Source organism: Amblyomma mixtum, chromosome 3 (assembly GCF_055824585.1).
Source record: "Amblyomma mixtum isolate Tamu chromosome 3, ASM5582458v1, whole genome shotgun sequence".
Lineage (NCBI taxonomy): Eukaryota > Metazoa > Arthropoda > Arachnida > Ixodida > Ixodidae > Amblyomma > Amblyomma mixtum.
In genome coordinates this window covers 121,788,700-121,812,403 of record NC_143014.1, presented here as the reverse complement: position 1 = coordinate 121,812,403, position 23,704 = coordinate 121,788,700, and the positions used below count along the sequence as shown (strand labels likewise).

The window sequence follows — 23,704 nt, the reverse complement described above, 5'->3', positions numbered from 1 at the left end:
TAAAAAACGAGGAAGGGATAACAGGTCTAGGCGATGTCCGCGAGAACCCTGCACGAGACGTAATGAAAGTATAGGCGCATTTTCGTAGCGGAAGAGTCAGTCACAGCTTTTACACAACTATCGTCGTTTGTGTTCTAGTGCCGGGCCTAAATTCTGTGTCTAAATTTCAGAAGCGGAATTGCGTGAGATTCCTAGCACCTTTGATAGTCACCTGCCTGTTGATCGACAATTTTCGTTGATCGCGGCTCTTACCCGTGCGGCATTTTTGGGCGTCCAAGAAGTCCAAACGGGCATCACCTTTCAGCATTGGTACGGCCATACCTGAACAAGTTCTCAGGGTTGCACGTACGGAATTGGCCCCGCAAGCTTCGCAAAGAAATTCAACAGTTTGCGAGGATGAATGTCCCAGCCGGAATCAGAAGCTCAAGGAAATGCGCTGACGAAAAAGGAAATGATGTGGGCTCCAAGATGGGCAAACGAAGTGGAAGCTGACGTTCGGGGTATTTTAGAGCTGGTGTGTTACTTTCCGGACACTGCCTAAGTTGCTGAATTTTAAAACAAGCCTCACGAAGGTTCGTGTCTTTTTTTCTAAAGGTTATACTGCTGCTGTAAGCTGCACTAGGTTAATGCGCTTTCCGAATGCTTCGCCAGGCCTTTCCGTTAGCTGCCCCGAATATTCCCGGATTTGGCTCTCAGGGGACTCGACGGAACGCCTACCAGGCAGTGTCTTCTCGGCGCAGGCCTTGAGCAGTGGAAGAGCTGGAGCAGGCACTTTTCATTTTGCCACAGTAGCAGCATGTTTAATGTGCGGCTCTTTCCGCTGCGGTGTTTTCAGAGCCAGGCACCACCGCCGTGCCTGCCGCATCTTCGACATCAAAAGTTGTGCCGGCATCCAGTCGCATGCCGGAGGGCATAACGATCTTGAGACGTAGCGTCCTATCTTATTTTTCCTTTCAGGCTACGTCGCACTTTGAGATCATTCAAATGCGGATCGAAAAAAAGGAAGCACGGCTGAGTTGACTGCATACGACAGGACTCTTTAGCCACCGACTGTCGTCAGCGCAGCGCCAGCATTCGCCTCACGTCAGTGGCGCACCGCATCCCTAAAGACTTGAATATGCAAACACATGCAAAACATGCGGCGGAGAGAAAGCGACCGCAAATTTGACTTTTTCGCCGTTCGTTTGCCTTTACCACTTAATGTCGTCGAAGAGAAAAAGGAAGAAAAAGGGAGCGGTGGCGGGTAAGGAAGCAAAGGCACCGGTTGGAAGGGCAGAAAGGGATGAGGGAGGGGAGGGGGCGATAACGGGAAAGACCACCGCTGAGCGCGAGTTCAAAGCAGTCAAAATGGCTCGGTTTTCCGGAGCAAAGTGGTTCCGGTCTCGTGATTGGCCGCGACAGCTTTATTCCACTTTTTTTTCTCTCTCTCTTTCTCTTTACCCGCCCGCGGAAAGCCGCGGTGGAAATAACGAAGGCAGCGTTAAGACTGCGCGTCGTGGCTGCGCGCGGTTCGCGGAGTGGAGGGATCCAATTATGGGCAACGTTAAAGCTGCCGCCTTTCAAAGTTAGTTTTCTGGCTCGCGGGGTTCTTCGGCGGACGCGAAGGGGGGAGGAGGGGGTATGTACTCTCCCCCCCCCCCTCCCCTGAAGTGTACGGCGGTCTCCATGCACGGGCCACACGCGCCCTGTCAAGCCCGGTCGGCGGCGGCGCCGCGGCTGACGCGATGGGGCCCTCCGAAATGAATCCGCGCGCCGCACAACGTGCCATTAGCGAGGTAAGCGGGGTTATCATCCGGCGGAGACGTGATGGAGACGTTGGCAGTGCTCGGGCCGGCGCTCTCGCCGGCTGAATTTGAATTAATGCTGAAGGAAAACACTTAGCGAGGCGCTCGAGCCACATAGAATGCTTTGGAGCGGATTAAATACCCCGACTATACTTCGCACACGAGAGGGTAGTTGAAGGGCCAGGAGGTTTTTAGATACTTGAAATGCTTGAGAACAGCCGAAACACTCGGGGAAAAAAGTGAAATGTCCTTGATAGTACTCTTAGGGCTGCAGCGCTTAGGGCATGGACGTGTAGTAGCATGATACAAACAGGGGAAGCGTGTCTTCGTTATATTTGCCGTGAAAGAATAGAACAGTTCTCTAAGGAAGCATACCACTAAATCACCCGCAATTCTTCCCACTGAAGTCGCACACTCTCGTGGCGTTGTTTCTCTATGGCAGAGTAGTAAATTTTGTTTTGGAGCGATAGCTCTACTCCTATCATGACCCCCCTCCAGCGAGTTTCAGCGTATGACCTCTGGCTCTGCAATTTGACCTCTAACGAGTCACACGTGTTTCCAGTCACGTACGCCGCGGGTGCCAACTGCTATGGAGAGGAGTGGATAGGGCAGTAACGTACGCCGCGCGCGCCGCAGAGAGGAGGAGGAGGGTAGTGGCATCCAAGCAGATGCGCGCGCTGCCGCGGAGAGCTCCGGCAGATGTGCGCTCTGTCGCCATCGCCGCGTTGCGGAGAGGAGAAAAGGAGGCATCCCAGGTTTGCTGCGTACTCCCTCCGTGACGTCACACACCTTGACCAAGTGGGGCCGGAAAGCGTCTGCCGGCATCGCATGCGCAGTGCATTCAAGTGGGTTATGCATGAAATTCCGGTGCAATCTGATGCATTCAACGGAACGCTGGTTGTGTTCGATGCAACGCCCGGTCGTCAACAGACAAAGCTCCCGGCCGCGCAAGGTCATAATAAAACATTGAAGCTAGCGTTGTGTCTTATATCACCGCAGTTATCGGGCGACATTCGGTTCAGCAGCGTTTAACCCCTCTAAATTTTTTTTGTTTTTTGGATTACGTAGCCTGTCAAAAATGGATGTAAAACGGTTTAGGGCAATTTGTAAACGAGAAAAAAAGAGACAAGTTTCGTTAAGGACTGTCCATAAAAAAAACACTGTGGAGGAGTAACGCAGCTCAGCTACGTTCGCGCATGTACGACGTTGCAGGCAGCGAACGCGTCGTTCGCGGGTGGTTGCCGCTCTCCTGCGCATTGCGAGCGGTCGGCTGCGACTCCGTGAAAGGCAGGCTGGCTTTGTCCCAATACCGCTGACTCGGCGGCAACCCAAGAGAGCGCCAGTCGGTCCAAATAAAGCCTGTGGCACAACGCGCCCTCCGGCGACACCTCGCGGGACGAGCGGACGATGCGGCCGGCTCTTCCGGCCGCTTCATTAGGGCCTGGTTATGAAAAGAGACGACGTGCCCCAGTGCGCGCTTTTCGGCGCTCACCTTTGGCGCGAAGCGCGGTGCGTTTCGACGTGTTTTAGAGCCGACGAAGCTAATGGCGCGGCGACTTGAATGTCGGCCTCGATTTCGTCCGCGAGATGTTCGAGGACGCTGATTGCGGGTGATCTCCGCGCACTGCGGAACCCGAGAAGCGTTTGGGAAAAGCCTTGCCCCTTTATTCGTCGCGCACTTTTCTTTTTCGGGGATTCGCGCGCCCTCTGATATTGCCGAGGCTTCTTGCGGCATTCTGGCGGTCGTAATTCTAGAAAATGGTAGAGGAACGTCGCTTAGCGGACCTGCACGAGGGAACTTCGAGATACCACTCTCGTCATAACTGCTGCGGAGGCTTGCTCAGTATAATTACAGGTGCAGCGACGTTTACACGATTGCTTCGACATGTTTTTAAAGCGCATATCAGGGAACTTGCGACCAGGAAAGGCTGTGATTACACCTCGCAGACCAAGGAGTGAAAGCGCGGTCTTTTTATTTCAGCGCGTGAAATAGAAACGTCGTCAAAATAGGCACCTTCACTGCAAAACTTTAAAAATATGGTGCAAATGAACCAAAAAAGCATAAAAAAGGTAAAAGGATGAATGATTGGTGTGTAATCTTAGACAATGAGAATTACTGTTCGCCAGTGTTCCAATGCACTTTCCTCAAAGATGGGCCGCTTCGCATTCACGCCTAGGGTGGCGTTTTTGTAATCTACAAGCTCGTTCGGCGTTAAAAGGTACTGTAGTGGAAATGTAGCGCTTAATTCTTTCAAATGCCAAGAAAAAATTATGTTTTTCTGCGTGTTGGTTCCTAAACATAAGGGGCTTCTACTGTTCGGGTAACACATGTGTAGGCATCATTTTTTATGTTGTGAACTATGATCAAAAGCTTTTTTGAGGGCAAAACACAAAACGAGTATCGTGGTGGGAGCGATGATGTGTATCATGGTATGTGAGGTAGCACAGAACGGGACAAGGGACAGAGAAAGACGCACACAACACAGGCGCTATCTTCCGACTGACAGAAACCTAGGCTACCAAGACGAACGTGAACCGTGAGGGCAAACAGGCGCATGCGCCCGGAAAAAAATAATGAAAATTATGTGAACGAGGAACAACGGACAAACAACTCAGCGATTATTTAAGAAGGCCAGCTCTCTTCTGGACAGGGAGATAGGCGACTTGCTGACGCCATCCAAGGCAGCGATACGCGCTGCTTCAATAATTTCACGTGTTAACTGATCCTGGTGTCTGGCCACTATCGAGCCCTTATCCAAAAACGGCACATAACCACACTCCTTACGGTGCAAAGCAAGATTGCTGCCGGTCGAAGTTTTCAAGTAATTTTTGTGTCCACGAAGCCTATCATTCAAGCAACGACCAGACTGACCAACATACCGTTTGCCGCAGGAGAGTGGGATGTCATAAACAATGCCTTTAGTACATTTTATTAACTTCTTTTCTATGATTAATGGTGCACTGCAGCTTTTGGGGACGTTTATCGGTGGGTAAAGTTTTTTTTGGAAAGCGCGCTTAGTTTTTCAGGGACCACGCGAACATTCGCTTTCGTTCCAATTTTCTTGAGATTGTGGGGCAGGCAATGATTGTGGGGAATGACGGCAATTTTGCCTTTCTTTCTTTCTGAAGGCACAGACGGTCGATGATCTTCCTGGCGCTTCTTCAGTATGCCTGCAGTGACACAAACACAGATATCAGCTGGGTAGCCTGCTTCATGGAACCTTGCGATTTGTTCGTGAAAGCTCTGGCTTTCAAAGAAGTCGTCCACAAAAACGAAAGATTCAGACCACATGTGGGCTGGTAAGCCGCTCTTGGAGGCTTCTGTCAAGAGATGCCAGTTACTGGTGCTAAGTACAGGGGCCAGACAAGACCCAATGCATATTCCGTGTTTCTGGATGTGTGCAGCGCCTTGCCAATTAGTGAAGGTGGAACGGAGATAAAATTGTAACAATTCTAAAAAACTGCTGACAGATTGCTGCCAGCAGAAGTTTTCAAGTAATTTTTGTGTCCACGAAGCCTATAATTCAAGCAACGGCCAGGCAGTGATACACGCTGCTTCAATAATTTCACGCGTCAACTGATCCTGGTGTCTGGCCACGATCGAGCACTTATCCAAAAATAGCACACAACCACGCTCCTTACAGTGCAAAGCCAGATTGCTGTCAGTAGAAGTTTTCAAGTTGTTTTGTGCTCACGAAGACTATCATTCAAGCCCTTCCTGAGGACCTCTGACGGGTGTTGTCTCTTGGACCCAAGGGAGTTTGCAAGGGAGACTTCGAAAGACCCCGCATGAGCTACTTTCCATGGTGCGACGTGTATCTCGCCTAGTCGACAAAGAGGACTTTGGCAGGCGCACCTGCGATGGCGTCGATGCCCTATTGTACTGTATGCCTCGCCCTTCAAAAGTCAATATTGATCGTTTCGTGCCCTGCCTAGCTGAACAGTCGCATTACGTCATCCCCTCTGACAAAGGTGGCGGCTTTGCTGTCTTTCCCCACGGTGTATTCAATGAAAAAGTAAAAAATGCCGTAACAGAAGTGTTTAAATGTGGAAGAAATGTTTCGCTTCCCAAACTTAAGGCTCAAGCTAAAAAACTTCGTCTCAAGCTCAATCTCTAGAGAGTAGCTAGTAGCATTGAAAATGGTAAGCGCCTCTTCCTAGAAGTGTTTTTCAGCTCAAAAACGCATAAGGCTGGCGTACCCTTAAGGGTAACCATTTCCGAACAGGACACTTGGCAGAAGTCAATCGCCATGTTTCTAAAAGAAAAAATAAATTTGTTGACGATTAATGACCCATTTCTGGTACGTAGTTCAGTGGAAGTGTGAAATGCTGTGAAATCGCTTTCTGACATGAGCCTTCTAGGTTTCTCCACCGATGTGGAAGATCTTTATTACTCCTTGCCCCATCATAACCTGCTCACCATAGTCGAAGATTCCATCCATCATTTTGGTGCTGTGTCAGTTCAGAATGAATCCGATTTGTCCGTCAGCAGTTTACTAGAATTGTTACACTTCTATCTCCGTTCCACCTTCATTAATTGGCAAGGCGCTGCACACATCCAGAAAGAGGGAATATACATTGGGTATTCTCTGGCCCCTGTACTTGGCGACCTGTATCTGGCATCTCCTGACAAGAGCCTCCAAGAGCGGCTTACCAGCCCACATGCGGTCAGAATCTTTCGTTTTGTGGACGATTTTCTTTTCCTGGTTGAGTGTACGCCGTCGCGCTTAGAGCAGGTTGACTCCGGTATTTCAGCCATTCTACAAGAGTGTTTTTCACCGCTACTATTGACTAACGAAATGCCAACTGACAACGAGATCAGATCCGCTTTCTTGATATTCGTTTTAAATTCCAGGACAACCACGTAAGTTGAGCTATTCACCTCGCGCTAACAAACCTCTACTCTCCTACACATCCGCACATTCTAAACCCGTAAAACGAGGCATTATTAATATATGACTGAAAAATTTCCGGGAAAAGTCATGCCCCCACCTCAGCAGCCAGAGCTTTCACGAACAAAACGCAAGGTTCCATGAAGCAGGCTACCCAGCTGATATCTGTGTTTCTGTCGCTGAAGGCATACTGAAGAAGAAGCGCCAGGAAGATCAACTACCGTCTGTGCCTTCAGAAAGAAAGAGAGGCAAACTTGCCGTCATTCCCTACATTCATTCTGTCCCACAATCTCAAGAAGCCCCTGAAAAACTAAGCGCGCTATTCAAAAACACTTTGCTCGCCGGTAAACGTCCCCAAAAGCTGCAGTGCACCATTAATCATAGAAAAAAGTTCGTAAAATGTACTGAAGGCATTGTTTATGGGACCCCACTCTCATGTGGCAAACGGTATGTTGGTCAGTCTGGTCGTTGCTTGAATGATAGGCTTCGTGAACACAAAAACATCTTGAAAACTTCGACCGGCAGCAATCTGGCTTTTCACCGTAAGGAGTGTGGTTGTGTGCCATTTTTGGATAAGTGCTCGATCGTGGTCAGACACCGGGATCAGTTAACACGTGAAATTATTGAAGCAGCGCGTATCGCTGCCTTGGATGATAAGTGCGTCAGCAAGCCGCCTATCTCCCTGTCCAGAAGAGAGCTGGCCTTCTTAAATAATCGCTGAGTCGTTTGTCCGTTGTTCCTCGTTCACCTAATTTTTATTATTTTTTCCTGGCACATACGCCTGTTTGCCCTCACGGTTCACGTTCGTCTTGGTCGCCTAGGTTTCTGGCAGTCGGAAGTTAGCGCCTGTGCTGTATGCGTCTTTCTCTGTCCCTTGTCCCGTTTCGCGCTACCTCACATACCATGAATCAGAGTTACCGACTCGCCCAAGTTTCTACTCTTGCCATTATGTGTACTTCGGTGCACATTAAAAGTTAGATTAAAAATTTTACATCGCAAAGAGTATTCTTATAACCTACTACAAAGTTTGCGTGTTTTGCCTGACGTTAAATGTAAGGTCGTTTTGTCATTTTACAGTAATGAACTAATTAGTGAGGCTTTGCACTTTCAAGCATTTTAAACAGCAAGAGCGTGAAACTTTGGGCCAGTTGGCAGTTCATCTTCAAACACGGTGCGCAACGACATGACGCACAAAAAATGTAAACGCAGGACGAAAACGGGAGCAACTGATGTGAACCAGACAACTCTGGAATCGATGAGCAAGCACGCGGTTTTCTTTTTATGCACGCGATATCAGAGACCGTTAGGACGAGTATCTAAAACTGAACACGAGTAGATATGGGAGATAAAAGCGAGGCGAAGTTGCTTATTGTTTTAGTTGTTCATTTTTAACCTCTTCGATATCACGTGCGAAAAAATGAGAACCGTGAGCATGCTCATCGATTCCAGAGTTGTCTGGCTTGCATCAATTGTTAGCTGCTCGCGCTCTCGTTTTTTTTTTTTTTTTTTTTTGCGTGCCGTCTAGTCACGCATCGCGTCTGAAGAAAGCATTGTCAGTCTTCGACAAAATTAGGCTCAAGTAATCAAGTTGCGATTGGCCTCAACTACTATAAGGCCGGAACTACTGTTAGGACGAACGAACTAGCGCACCCGGTAGTCATATTTTCCTCCGCCAGTGCTTTTATTGCTGGCTTAGAAGCTCTTATCTTCTCTGATATGAGTGCGTCCTAACATGTACTTCTGTTTCCGATGCGCATAATACGAGTGTATTTTGTCTTTCTTCACTGCATGTCACTTTTACAAATACTGGCATTATTTTGCTTTCTCGTTTCTCGTTCAACTTGTGGCAAAATTTTGTGTATATGCTTTGTTGTATTTTTTATCCACTCCTGTAAAACCGCTTTCTTTGGCGGACAGTAAAAATGAACGAACGAACTAACTAACGAAGGGTAATTGGTTTGGCATGCGCGCTGCCGTTACCTTCCTTTTCTTATATAATTCCCTCCCGGTTACTCCAGAAATGCTTGTCTTCGTGGTCCCGCAACCTATAGCAGAGTTATGTCGTTCCTTTTCCCGAGGACCTGGTGCTGCCTTCAAAAAAAAAAAAAATAATTTTCCTCATCCTATGGTGGAACCACTGCGCCCTGTTTGCATTCCGAGAACATTCGTTCCGAAGAGATGGGCTCGTGTTAGTCTCTGCCATCCAAGTATGGCAACAACACCACGGATGTCTGCCAACAAAGCCCGTAAATTGTGCAGACCAGCCACGAAGGGAGCTTTTGGTGCGACCAGTTAATTAGCCAGTAATTAACTCCAACACGTCAGAGCTTCCACCTGGCCATCAGGCAAGGCTCTGTGCAGGAATAATGACTTCCCCGACTCATGGTTCTTTAACGTGCGTCGAAAGCTCGGTACACGGGCGTTTTCGCGTTCGGCCTCTATTGAAATACTTGCACTACGGCAGGGAATTGAACGCGGGCTAAGCAGCGGAACATCGTCGCCACCGAGCCACAGTGGTGAGGTAGTAGCTGTGAAGGCATGAAGCGTACGTGTCTTCCACACATTTCAGGGTTATTCATGTCGATTTGTTACGCTTCATAGTTGAGCTGTATATGTCGAAGAGTTTTCGACGAAAACAAATTGTTTTTAAAATAACTAAGTGTTTTATAAACCAGATTGTATCCCGCGCTCTCTTTAGTCGTTGAGGCTCCATTGGGCTGCTGGGCATAATTCCGCGGCGGCCTTATTTCGGCAGAGAAGAAATTAAAAAAAAAAGAAAGAAAGGAAGAAACGCCCTCATGCTGTACGATGTCAGTTCCCGTTAAAAGAACCCCAGGCGGTCGAAAGTAATCCGGAGCCTTCCAATACGAAGTGCTTCGTAGCTCAGTGTTTTTTTTTTTTTTAGAAATAAAGATCTGTAAATCAATAAATCTGCTAATTATTCGATCAGAAAGCTGCTGGCTAAAAAGATTTGTACTTGTGCCCGTTTCCTTTAATACAGTGCGACGAAATGACCGACGAGTTGCGCTTTCGTGAAGTTTTAAAATATTGCAAGCTATAAGAAAGCTAATGCTGGGTCGGCTCAATAGGTACCACTGTACAAATTAGAAAAGCAGCGCCCCTTTCAGGTTTGCGTGCGTTATATTGTCGCTCACTTCAGCAGACCTACGTGACTGGAAAACTGTTGTCCTGGTGCGCTGACAAATATAAAACTTCGCTGGCGCTTTTTTCTTTCCGCGCGGAAGCTTTATTTGCTCTCTGCAGACCAGAGTTCACAATAACCGCAATTCTTCCAACGGAAAAAAAAAACGCGGTAAGTACGTCGCAAAAGAAAACACGAGAACAGAGTGTTTTTAGAGCGTGTACACAGCAGAAAAGTGGAACACGTGGTGGTTTTGAGTCTCAAGGTAAACCAATATTAAAGCACTCACTGTCGTGCCAATTTCACGCGAAGGGCCTACGTCAATATAGGTAATCTCATGAGTGGTTCTTGTTTTTACTGTGATACTGTGAAGAAAAAGAATAAAAGCGCCAGCGGGGTGGTTCTTTGACACGGTGATCAATCACTCCGCCCTTGCGAGAAGTGCACGGTGCTAAGAAAGGAAGAGCACTTTACGTGGTGCGTGATTTCTCCCCCCCCCCCCCCTCCCCCCCTTCCTCTTCGCTTCCCAGAGGAAAATAGAAGTATGTATACATTGCTCAAGAAATGAGGGACTACGTTGTTTGTGCGACAATGTTGGCTGCTGGAGACCGACACCGAGGCGCTCTTCTCCCTGGCATGTCGCAGGTGCGGCGGGGCACGGCAAAGAACGACCCCCGGCAGGTGCCATATACGGTAGTACTGAGTCTGCCTTGGCTGCGCACAGTGGGTGGAGCTCATCTGAAGCCCTGACGAGAAAGGGGGGTCGAGGGGGGCTGCGGACTAGAATGCGTCTGTGGGCCGTTGCGCAATGCTCCGTGTCGTCTTAAGCGAAATTGCTGGGCCTTATTACGGGGGGAAAATAATACATTGAAACAATAGTGCCCCGCGTGCATACGAGGTGATGAGATCTTGCAGCGGGCAGGATTGCGTGAGCTTGCAATTAATAATTAGCGCAAATATCAACGGATAATTCTGCATTACTGGACGACGGATACCTCGTTGCACCTCAGGGTAAAGGATGCACTTCGAGTTGCGCTCCTGTTGTGGCGCCAAGATTTTTTTTCTCATATGGATCGCTTAGTCGGGCAGTACATGTGACAGCGGGAATGAGCGAACAATGAAGAATAAACTACCACACGGCGGTGCCGTTAGTTATTCTCCCTTACTCGATACACTGTGCGAGGAGGCGTCGCAAAGTCCAAATTGCTCCTCAACTGCTCCGACTGATTACCTTCGAAGTCCTCGTGTCGATTACTACAGGCTGTAGTTTTTTGGTAGCTGAGCTAGGGCAATGGGAGCGTTGTGCTGATATGGCTGGGTCCTCGGCGTCCACCAGTTATACAAATTAAAAATTTTCTAACAACTAAGGCGCTTGCATAGTTTTCAGAAGTGAAAAGTGTTCAATGATCTCTTCTGACAGGACTATTGCCCGCTTGAGTTTCTTCATCTTTTGATCCCTGTCGCTTTCTTCTGACTGCAATTTCATCTTGTTTGACCCGCCGCGGTGGCTCAGTGGTTACGGCGCTCGGCTGCTGACCCAAAAGACGCGGGTTGGATCCCGGCCGTGGCGGCCGAGTTTCGATGAAGGCGAAATTCTAGAGGCCCGTGTACTGTGCGATGTCAGTGCACGTTAAAGAACACCAGGTGGTCGAAATTTACGGAGCCCTTCACTGCGGCGTCCCTCACAGCCTGGGTTGCTTCGGGACGTTAAACCGCACTGAACCAAACCAAACCATATTGTTTGTTTTTTACGGCCACTTTATTCTAACGTGGCATCAAGTCGAAACAGGCTAAAATACGAGAGAGTTTCGGGTACGCGGAAATTTAAGTTTTGTAGGTATGCATCATGGCGAAAATTCTCGAACAAATTGATTACAGAGTGGAAAGGCACCGCTAGCGTGAAAGCACTAGCTGGATGTCGTCTAACTACGGGCATTAAGAAACCGAATTTTCTTGTGTCGCGCGGTATGCTCGGCATATGTTGATTATAGTGGGCAGCCACAAAGCTTAAAGGTATTTGACTCCCGAACAAATTTAACAGACTGCAAGCGTAAGGAAGGTTTTATGGCCAGTAACAGTAATAGTCCACAACAATGTGCTCTCTTCATTTTAATTCAAGTGCTTATTGTTAGCTTGCAGGAATACCAAACAAAGCCCAAATTGGCGTGAGCCAAAGGAATCAAAATGAAAAACCTGAAGCATGTTGCGGATTAGGAGCTTAGACAACACTGCAGGCGGTCGCCTGAAGCAAAACAATAATGTTTTTATTTAACTCTAACGCAAATAATTTGAAATGATTAGTCGGCTTCTAAAACAGTGAGAGTACGTAGAAACTTTCCGTTAAAACGCTCCAAAGGTGTAGTCTTTGGCGCGGTAGCTTCCGTAGGAAAGTATTTTTATCTCTTGTCTCGAGGAAGCACATGAAATCTGCAATTTTCTCGGCATGGTTCGCGTTTTGGGCAACCCGCACGTGGCATCGCTGCCTGCATGCACACGGCTTGACAAAGGTTGGGGGGGGGGGGGGGGGGGGGAGGGGGGGATGAGTGTTTCGGCTAAAGCAATACGTTTAGTCACCACAGAACCTGTACGTTCTTTTGACGGTCTACAGTCTTCCAAGCTTCTCTAATACCTCTCGGCGGTATAATTGCAATAAGTTTTGACTAAATAATTACCTTTCTTTGGAGAAAAACACACTGTGTGTTTCCTATACATGGCTGCGGACAATTCTGCGTCAATTTTTTTTTCCAGTACAGAGTCTCGGTGCTTTTTTAGTTTTTTTTTTATAATCTTAGCTCACGTTACATGGGATACCCTGCGTTATTCCCTTCCATTCGTTTTGTTTTGTTCGCCTTGTGGGACCATCGCTGCTTGATCTGCCACGAAGAGACTTCGCTGAGCCGCTGGGACATCTTTTGGCTGCTCGACTTCGATGTCTGTGAGTTGTAGGCTGCGTACTTTGCCGTACGAAACGGGAGTCTCGCAAAACAGCCATGCTTAACGTCGGCCTATATGGAAAGGAAGACACAGACGTAAAGAACAGCAGGTACTACTGTATTGGAGAAGCCTATTCAAAGTAAAATGAAACAGTTGCTCCAAATATCTGGATTCCGTCGATGCTAACAATGTTTACGTTTCCTCGAAGCAAGCGAAATGCGTAATGAGCTTTGCCAGCGGGCGCTCGCTTGCGCTTCAACTTTCGTAACGAACTGATTACATTCCCCGAGCGTTCTGGTGTGGTTTTTGAGTGTAACGCGAGCCAAGACGTGCTCTTCTCGTCCAGCATATACTGTTGCTCAGCTGCTTTAACAATTCAGAGCTGGAGTAAAAAGTCGCGCGCTCGCCCTCCCCCATCACCGTAGTTCCCACAGCTATTACAATCCGCGCTGCTGTATCAAGAACGCGCGCCTACCAAAGTGCTTTCGCATTCTTTTTCTTTTTTACATGCAATCTGCGCATCGCACTTGAATTTTTGCACTATTTCAAATACAACTGAAGACAAATCCTCTTCGCGCGCTGCTTTCAGTATATTTGTATGACGTTTTTTTCCTCTCGCGACTACCAACAACGTTCCCTTCAGTCAAGTTCGTACTGAAGACGAGTATGTATTTATACGTTCGAAAAAGATGCTGCTGTCATAGTTGCAAACAACGCCGCTGAGGAACAAAAGAAAGAGAGAGCGACAAATCTAATAGCTTTCCTTGTCGAGCATCTCGCAGTCGCGCTTGTTTCAAACTCGACGATAGCTCAGCTGCCGAAATGTCGCTTCCCGCATCCAGGCCGACACTCGAGCGACGCGCGTTCAGACACGAATAATGGAATTTCGGAATTTGTAAGAGAGCGAGAATCCGCAGATGACTGCGCGAGTCCGCCTGCCTGTCTGTCTGTCTGTCTGTCTGTCCATCTACGACGCGTTGGGCAAGTGCGCGCGCGCGCAACTCCATGCGAGCGTACGCGTTCGTGCGTGTGTGCGGGCGTGTTGTTCCCAGGGCTGGCGGTTCTCGCGTGAGAGCCGTGCAAAGTCTGTGGTTCAGGTGCGGCGAAGAATTCGGCAGGAATGCGTTCCCCGGCAAACGGCCTTCGCCGCCAAACTTGGACGCCCGCGGTGGCATGTGCAACAGCTCCGGAATGCGCTGCGCGGCGGTCACTGCGCGCAGGAAATCTCCTTGGGGCTTGCGCGCGCATTCCGACGGCCGCGCGCGCGGTAGACCGTCGCGGCGCTCTTGCCTCTTCGCCGGGCAGCGCAGTACACGCGCGCATACCTTGTTCTGTTGCCACCGCCTCTGGGCTAGCGCCGTTAGCGGAATATAGGTCGCGAGGCTGCAGTACAACATGCGGGGTGCGCCGTGGTCGTTCGCGGAGACCGGCGCGCGCGGACAGAGACTGACCCTTCCTTCCGACCGCGCGGTGCGCCGTTTGGGTAGAGAAACTTTTTGCGACCCTGCGGCCATGTGCGAATGCCGACGCCGAATGGCAGCCATTCGAATCGGTCTGTGTCTCGGGGGCGCCGCTGTTCTCGCAGCGGCGGCTCGCGCGTGTCGGCAGAGTTTGTTCGTGAGGCTCATTGCGCGGCCGATGCGTGTTTTGTATTGATGTCCCCTGCTCGCTCTGGAACCATCGAGGGAGAAAGTGAAAGGGGAGAAAGAACGAAGGAATGATGAATAGAAAAGAAGAAAACGTTTACTAACGTAGGCGCAGACGTCGTGATATACCAACAAACCTGCCGGTGTTCAACAGTAGTGTTCTACAGTTTATAGTACCTACACCTCTTTAAATACAGCTATGTAGTTGAAAGCAAAGGAAAAGGAGAAAAATAAAGGGCCGAGTATTTTACGTTAGCGATGTCGAGGCTGATGAGTGATTTTAAATAGGAAAAAAAAAATTTCGTGCATACAAAGCCTGGCATTCGTAGGTAAGTTTTAAGGCCTGGTCATTTGTAATAGTCCCCATGCAAATCGGGAATTGCATGCAGCACATGGACAAGACTACAGCTGTGCAAGCTTTGCGCAACGGCACGAGTCGATGCTCATCACTGAGCGCACCGGCACGCTGGAATGCCCGTAAAATGAAGAAACCACACAAGACGCAGAACTGCGGCAACGGCTAATCGATGAGGTTTACGAAAGCTTTGGCAGCCGTACACGGAAACGCTTTCTCTCGTCGTTTGTTACTAAAGGCCATAATAAATGACGTATCACTGTGACAAAACGGAGGTCCTCCAGAATCGTCGCCAGACTCCGCGTACATTATATTGCACATCGCTTTTGCGGCATTAAAACAAAAAACGCCTCCCTTGTGCAGCCCAAGTGCTGTTGGAAATCAGAGAGTATTCGCTGCTCTTCCATGTTGCCAGCTTTTCAAGAACTGTGTAGCGTATAGAGGTGATCAGTGCAGCCTTCCTAGTTGGCTGATTTGTCTAACGCACATTTATGCTCCCAGCAGCCAAACAGCTACCGCGGTTCTCGTGCTTCTCTGCGAGATTATCTGTATTTTGTTGCAACAGCAACACTATTGGAGCCCAGCTCAGCTCGTCGCGTATGCTCGTGGCGGTGCGGCTACCAAACGAACTTGTGCCGTTGCTTAGCAACCCGAGTTACTACCCGAGCTTACACGAGTTACTCGGGTAAGCTCGGGTAGCAACTCGGGTAAGCTCGGGTAGCAACTCGGGTAAGCTCGGGTAAGTTCGGACGAGCGTCATGCCATCTGCGCGAGAGGCTACTCGGGAAGAGCAACATCGGTCGCAAAATCCCGACGGGTGGCTGGGATATAATAGCCACCTGCCAGTGCAGTGCGCATCGCTTAACCACTGCGTTGGTAGTAGTATATGAGGACTCGCCGCCATCTAGGAATCTTAATTGGGAATTACCAATTCAGCATACATGGGCATTAACCCACTAAAGATATCGTGCCCCACCCCTAAGGCGGAGTTTAAGTGCCCCCTCCAATTGAAGAATGAACACCTTTCGCAGGTCTACTCGGTTTTGACTACGTTAAGCCCCTATCAATTTTTTATTTAATTGTGTAGTTTGCCGTCTATGTACGTGTTTAACTAATATTCTCTATAATGATGATGTTGCATGTTTCTGAATGTACAGGGAGCCGTATCATAAGATATGAAAAAAAAAATGGCTATAGAGAGATAACTGTTGCCCCTACTTCTGAAAACTTTTCGTGTCCGTCCATGGTAACACCGAGGTTTGAGAAATACATTGTGATTAACACTTACAAAACCAACTTTCGCTCAAGTTTCAGCGAGGGCATATGACGAGCGAGCAACTTCAGCCGCCAAAATTGTGCTGGCCGAATGTTTTGTTGTTTAATCTTGCCTACCGTAAAAGAACGCGAACTTACACCCACTGCTGTCGGTTCGTATCATACCACACCCCATCCCCAGGAAGAAACAGGCTGCCGTCACAGAATCTTGGTGCTGTCAAATCCGCCTCCAACAAAATGATTGTCGACATAGCGTCTACATCGCCTTCTCTATGCCGGCTGCGAGGAGACGAATGACTCTGTCTTCCAATTCTACGTCCGTTTGGGCAACGAATATGAGCTTGTCTGCCTTGCTCGGAGGGCCTACTTGTTGTCCGCTGCTCGTTTCCGGGAGAATTTTGTACGCTACAGCGTGTGCGTGCGGGATGGGGCGGAGACAGCGGAGGCAAGGCCCAGAGTTGTGCGTGCTTGCGCCAGCGCTCAATTGCCTGGCGCACGGAGGCTCTCTCCGAGGGGATTTAGTGCTCTTGTTGTCCCATCCCTTTATCTGTCGCTCCGCTCTGTTTACTTCCCTTTCAGCCTTCAGTAATCCCTCGTTCGATGGTGAGCGGGAGACACGCTGCTGCTATCGCTTGCCGCCGTCGCACTTTACTCTCTTTTTTTTTTTTAGGAAAGGGGGTGGGGGGAAGGGAGTTCTGCCGCTGGCTCGCGCACACGCGCGCAAGAACGGTTCCGAACAATGGCCATGCGCGTGGGGTCTTCGAAAAGCGGCCTCGGAAGTCGTGCGCTGGGCAGCTGGACGGGTTCACCGACTTGCGTACCCCGTTTCTTTTAGTGCCTGCGGGCGCCCCGAGATGTCTTTTTCGGGAGCGCGTGATTCCTAGCGAGACGGCGCTTCTGCGCCATGCGCGTTGTTTCCTCTGCTTTAGAGCAGAAGGACAGTCGGACTCCCACCCCGGGTTTTAACTTGCCTGCCCGTCTTTCGCTTCCTTTGGGTCTCCCCATGCAGCGGTCGAAATGGCCCCCGGCCCATTCGGACTGCGTCTCTGCTTTTGTTTGTTGCCTTCTCCGTTCGGCTCCTTACTTCTTCCCGCATGCATCTTGATTCCTTACATTGCCAAAAAAAAAAAAAGAAACGAAGAAAGGGGAAAAATTACGAGGAGGAGACAGGAGGGGGTGGGGGACAGAGAGGAGACACGCGAATGAAACGACCGCCAAGTTTTATTCTATGGAAATCTTTCAAACTTACTACTTACTCAGTCCGGCTTTGGGTTTTTTTTTTCAAATGGAAACGTTAGACAATTACACGATTCCACTGTACTGATATAACTGTAGTAATGTAGTTAGGCAAATGTAAAACATTACGCCCTGGTTCTCCTTGTCTTTTTCGCTACGACCGTGTCGCTATGCGAAGATAAACGCGCCCCCATTCGGTCAGAGACGGAAGGGAAAGGAGGCACGAAAAGAGATAGGGGGCGCAAAATATAAAAAAGAAAGGAAAGGCGACTCACTTTGGCCTTCGCTCCCACTTCAGTGCGTGCGAACGGACGGTTGAATAATAAATGCATTACCACGAGGGCTAGAATTCAACACCTTTGTGATTGGGAGGCAGTTGTTTCCGTTTGTACTTGCATTAATCTGCCGGACTCTAATCTTCTCCATTGGGCAAGCGGCCAGAGAAGTGAATTTAATGCAAATTTCGTTGCTCCCCAAAAAACCGCTGGGCGCAACTAATGGCTGCGAAGAGGTGGTTTTCATCAGGGCGCAAATACTTCCAACGACCTATTTTCCGGCTTGAAGAAATTTAAAAAGAAAAAAGACGCAGTGGCAAGAAATAAACCACTGGATAAGGGAAAGCGAAACAAAACAAGATAAGAAGGGAAAAAAGACTTGCCTAATGCGATTCAGTAGGCGAACAGACTGCGACCCTGAATTTGTATCACTGCCAGACGGTCCCTGGATTTTATGCGTGACGTCTCGTCTTAGAAGGAAACTATTGAAAACGAAATAGCAACAGCAACAATGGCTAGCTGAGTGAGGCAAAATCAATCGAGGGACCGAAGAAGGCTGCCGGTAGCTGAAATTCAAATCAGTCGTTAAATGAGTTTTCAGTTGCTAAGAAGACCCGTGGCTTCGGGGTCTGCATTTTTTCAGCTACAGCAGCGCAGTACGTACAAATGGAGCTTCAGCTTCGGCGAGTCGTATTTATTTTCTCCCGCCAAAAAGAGTGCTGTGCCATTCTTGGAATTGCTCCTTTAGGTGAGCGAAGCACTGTGGGCAAAGGGCGCATACGCGTATATTAATTCCAGCATTTAAAGCAGTTTTAAAGAATACATAGTCAAATAAAAACAGTGTGTTATGGTAAAGCATTGAATTAGTTATTACGCCAATGGAATTTAAAAAAAATGTCTATTAACTAATTCCGTCTATAAATTGAGGGTGCACGCATGCTATATAGGTTGGTTGGTTTATGGGGTTTAACGTCCCAAAGCGACTAAGGCTATGAGAGACGCCGTAGTGGAGGGCTCCGGAAATTTCGACCACCTGGGGTTCTTTAACGTGCACTGACATCGCACAGTACACGGGCCTCGAATTTCTCCTCCAAAGAAATTCAGCCGCCGCGGTCGGGATCGAACCCACGTCTTTCGGGCCAGCAGCCGAGCACCATAGCCACTGAGCCACCGCGGCGGCGCATGCTATATAGTTGCTTTTTCTTTGCTCGCCGACGAATTTAGTTGCCTTAATCTGTTTTTGTTTTTTTTTCATAACGCAAGTGCGACTCGATGTAGTAAAGCGAGAACATATTCGCAAGAATGCCTCTTTTTTTCGCTACAGTACCCTTCATGGACCTTATTCGATTAGCTTCGAAAATTTTTCAACATGTACTACTTGATTCGTTCGATGTATCGAACAGGAGCATATTCGACTGGCTATTCTAAATTTTCGAATATTCGCACACCCCTAAAAGAAACCCATTCGCGGTATGCGTGACACGGTGAGCGTGGCAAGAGTCGACTTTTACTGTTCGCACTTCAGGCCGCTGATTGTGCTGATTTACAGGCTACGAAGAGCATGTACACTACAAGAACCAATAATATTTCATCACCTAAACCTCGTCGCAGTTTTGTCTCACATTTTGCAGCACCGATATTTACTGAGCGCTTCTTAGCGTAGCCTTTTTCCCCCTCCACAATTCATGAACAGCATTCGGCATCATTTGCTTGAAAAAAATAAGCCAAAACAAGAATGAATAGTAGCAATACAGTCGGGTCCTTATTTCCCAATGGACAACATGAAGTATATGAATATTTATGTAGTCGGATGAGCTGGTGTAGACCGAAGACAGCAATTAAAACGGACAGTGCGAGCGTGAAACTCGCTGCAGTAACGGACCTGACGGCACACAGGCATCTGCAGCCGGAAATCGCAAGTGGGTCGGGGGGAAATCAAGATATGCATCACTGCTGCGCGGCAAGGTGGAGCGCACCGACCTTGAAGAGGGCGTAGCGGTGGACGATGTTCCTCTCCGCCTTGGAGGCCTCGTAGCGTTCGTGCAGCTTGATCAGGGCGCACTTGACCGTCTGGTAAGATTCGCTGACCTTCTGTTCGGCCATGAAGAGCCTTTCACTCGTCTGGACCGCGCCTTCCCGGGTGTGGTCTGCAAGGAAACGCGTCCGCCTTTAGTCGGTGCTCGCCAGCGCAGCGGAGCATGATGGACAAGAACGCCGACTTGAGAGGAAAATTTCTCTTTCCTCTGTCGGTTCACAAAAACAGTAGGTGGTGCGGGTCGCCAGTGGTTCGAAGTGAACTGAATTATTTCCGTGTAACAGCAGAGATGCGGTGGAACAGTTACGCATTGTCCCTAGTCTGCGATGCAATCGGAGCAGATATCGCGTGCTCGCTAATTCTAAATACTGCGGGGAATGAGACACGCAGCTGATAAGGATAACGGAAAAGGAAAAAGCCTCAGCTCTAAACACATGTAAGAGTGAAGTGGTTTCAGCGCAAAGAAAAAAAAAACAGAAAGAATGTGGATGTTCGAAAATTCTAAAGTACCACATTGGCGGCTCTGCACTTTTTCAGTGAAAACCTTGTGGTGTGTATAATTTCAGAAATACGGGCATTTAAGCTTGGATGGTGCCACTGATCGATATCAAAAGTTGCACTGCTTGTGAAAGCCGTTCACGTGAAAGCTACACCCCTTGTGGGTAGAACTACTGTGCCTTACGTAAGCCCGTTGTGCCATAGGTGGCGCAGGCAAGGCATCAGTTTCTCCTTTAATTTTCTTGCCCACATTAATGAATGTTTCTTACGTTTCTTGCAGTAGTTCTATGCGCGTGGCTTCTTTATCGGGCATAAGAGCTTTAGGAGATAGGTTGCTCTCGAACTGCGCTTTTTTTTTTCGGGGAAATTAAATTTTTGGGTAAGTAACTGGAGAAGATGTCACCTTCTGGTTGGTTTATTGGGGTTTAACGTCCCAAAGCAACTCAGGCTATGAGGGACGCCGTAGTGGAGGGCTCCGTAAATTTCGACCACCTGGGGTTCTTTAACGTGCACTGACATCGCACAGTACACGGGCCTCTAGCATTTCGCCTGCATCGAAATTCGGCCGCGCGGCCGGGATCGAACCCGCGTCTTTCGGGTCAGCAGCCGAGCGCCGTAACCACTGAGCCACCGCGGCGGGGCCGATGTCACCTTCTGAGTGAGGCTGCTGCAACCAAATGAACAGCACCATAAATGATGCGAGGTTACAAACCGGCTGGACAAGAGAAGAGACATGGATGTAATGCTAAAAATGCGACATTTCAAGGCACTTTATTTTGGCGATCTTCAGTCTAATTTTAAGTCTGGAGCTGGAAACATGGTTGCAAGGTAGATCAACCACTAGGAGTGAAATAAGCTGAAATAAATGAAATAAACTGTCCGCAATTTTAGAAATTGCTGACTGAAGCCTTTGTGTCGCGTTCTCGGACAGGAGAGGCGAAATTAGCGTCCCTCCTATGCAGCAGGTGGTTAAAAAGAGCTGACTGTTGGGCTAGTTGGTGCTCTGACAACACATTCACCCTATTTGTGCGAAGGACGGGACAGCAGAAAGGAAGGCGAACAGGGGCGCTACTCACAACTTTCGATTGTCTTGTTCTTTGCGCTAAACAAGCTGAATGCGATGTCAGAAGGTGGTTTCGTTAAAAATTGCGCAGCGTAAAGTGATTTAGTCAACACCTCGGGCAATCATCACACCTAACAATGAGGGAACTTACTTAACTGACTACCTGATAGCGCCGATGAGGAGAATACCAGGCACGTCTGACCGGTTTCATTTTCGTTCTTTTTATCACTTGAGCTTTCCCCTTATCTCAAAAAGCAAGCTTCAGCAAAACTTTTTCTTTCTTTCATAGCTTTGTTGTGCTTTGAGAGTTCATATAGACCTAATATCTGACGATCGTGTAGAGACTGAGGGGATGAGGAGATTTCATTTTTTTACTGAGTGTTTACAGCGGCTAGAAGAACACTTAGCAATTGAGTCCATCGATGCGCCCGTTCGGCGGAGCTATCAGGCATGACATGCTGCTTAGCTATAGCCTGAGCACTGCGCTCTAGCAGGATGGTCCAAATGGAAGCGTGGTAGAAGAAACTGGGTACGAATTATCATTAATTATGGTTAAATGCTCTTGACTATGCTGTCAGCGCCGGCCAGGGTGTGTTATCGCCAATCTCAATGTCATCAAGTTTCGAAAAGAAAGTTTTTGGCGGAATTCTACACGTGTAAAACCATCTGCTAGGCGTGGTTATCTTGCAGAAATTTTCTATGCCTTTGTTTCCGCCCCCATTAGAAAAACGAAGCAAAGTTCGCATACTCACCGAATTCAACATCTTGGACAAACTTCTTTACGGATGTTGTGAACTTGCCAACAAGGTTGGACCCTGGAGCAGCAATGCAAAAAAGAAAAAGAGAACCAGGAGAGATCACCTACGTTGCACACTTCGGACACAGTCGCTATTTCAAACGCAGTCCCCCGCGTAAGAAGTGAAGATTGTCTACGTGACACCACCTCTGAGAGAGAGTCGGTAAAACGAGAGATATTAAGGCTAGAAAGACTTTTTCACCCGCATTCTTGAACGAAACAAGACAAAAACGCACAATAAATTGCCCTAAAGGGATATAACGTTGAATTTAAGCATAATATTCCCATGCACCATAGGCACCATATTACATAGCTCATTGACCACGTTGCGCATTGCGCTTCCCTAGTGTTTATGTGCATTTTTCGCAAGGCACGCGCCTTAAGGGGAGCTTTTGTATTCCCTGGGCTTATGACATCTTTAGTGACGTCCACTGCTCTGGTGTCATTAGTGGTGACATCATCGTGAGATGTGGCCTGAGGAGACGGATCGTTTCTGAACTAGGAAATAGTAGCAACACAGTATAACGACATATTCGAGATAGGAAACGTAATTAATTTTCTACGTTCAAAAGCCACTGTCATACCGGAATTTAACGCCTCCTCGGTTCGTGCATGTTTTGAGGATTACGTGGGTCTTACAAAACTAGTGTTCTTAGCCGTTTCGTTCTTGCACTCGGAAGAGCACTTGAGACATGGTGAACCACGTTTTGTATTGTTGATGCTGTAGTACATTAGATTTGAGTGGGTGGTTCTTGGGGTGCATTTTTCTGCTTTCGTATAAATGTGTGTGTGTGTGTGTGTGCGCGTGTGTGTGTGTGTCTGTCTGTCTGTGCGTGTGTGCATGTGTGCGTGTGTGCGTGTGTGCGTGTGTGGTCGTGTGCGCGTGTGCGCGTGTGCGCGTGTGCGCGTGTGCGCGTGTGTGCGTGTGCGCGTGTGCGCGTGTGCGCGTGTGCGCGTGTGCGCGTGCGCGTCTGCGTGCGCGCGTGTGCGTGAGTGTATACTTACAAGCGCAAGATGAACATCATTGAGGCGTTTTTTAATGCGATAGCATTTAGGCTGTCATGCAGTTTCCGGTTTCTCCGCCACAAAATTCTCTGGTTGGTCAAGAGAAGTCACGTGACCTTGTGACGTCATCATTAGCTGGCCACCGTGGCAGGTGGCAACCTGGCCACCGGGTTGTAGGTAACCTGCCCACTGGGGCAGGAGGAAACCCAAAATTTGGAAGTTGGCCACTCCATGAAATGAAGTTGGATTAGTGGGGATTAATGGATGGATCAAGATGGATTAGATTGGATTAGTATAATCTGATAGCATAATCTAATAGAAGGTACTCGAAAATTCTAGACGCTTATGATTCATGCACACCATACAAGGGCATTGAAATCGGCTCCAAGCGAAGTTTGGGCGGGAAAAGCGCAAGAACAACATTAGATACGCATTGTAGTCACCATACCGGCAAACCTGAAGGCTGTAACATTTTCTTCTTTAAGAATGCGGTTAAGAAGGCTCCTTCTGTACTAGAGATTTCCTTGTGAAGTAGAGAGGTTATAACGGTATGAACTTTTTTCATAATGCCGATGTCAGCCACCACGACTTCTTCATTCATTATGACACCAGAACAGGTTTTCGAAAAGAAAAAAAATCTCTTCCTCTCCCGTAACCGAGAGTAGAGTAAGCATGAAATGTTTACGGGCCTAATGTCATCTCGGTGGACACCCGAACCGCACCGTACAGGAAGGGAGGAACGCCACCACCCGTTCAGCGCGATGCCTT

At 48.4% G+C, this 23,704-nt stretch overlaps 1 protein-coding gene across 2 annotated transcripts in view; it reads right to left on the bottom strand.

Moving 5' to 3' along the window:
- The window catches only part of LOC149351650 (uncharacterized), a 249,816-nt gene that overhangs the window by 27,837 nt on the left and 198,275 nt on the right, over nt 1-23,704 (bottom strand). For both annotated transcript variants that reach the window (XM_089580986.1, XM_089580985.1), the window contains exons 2-3: nt 21,888-21,950; nt 19,520-19,686 (exon numbers count right to left, since the gene is read on the bottom strand). In XM_089580986.1, the coding sequence (XP_089437112.1) occupies nt 19,520-19,686; nt 21,888-21,950 (230 nt within the window). The remainder of the gene's footprint in view (nt 1-19,519; nt 19,687-21,887; nt 21,951-23,704) is intronic.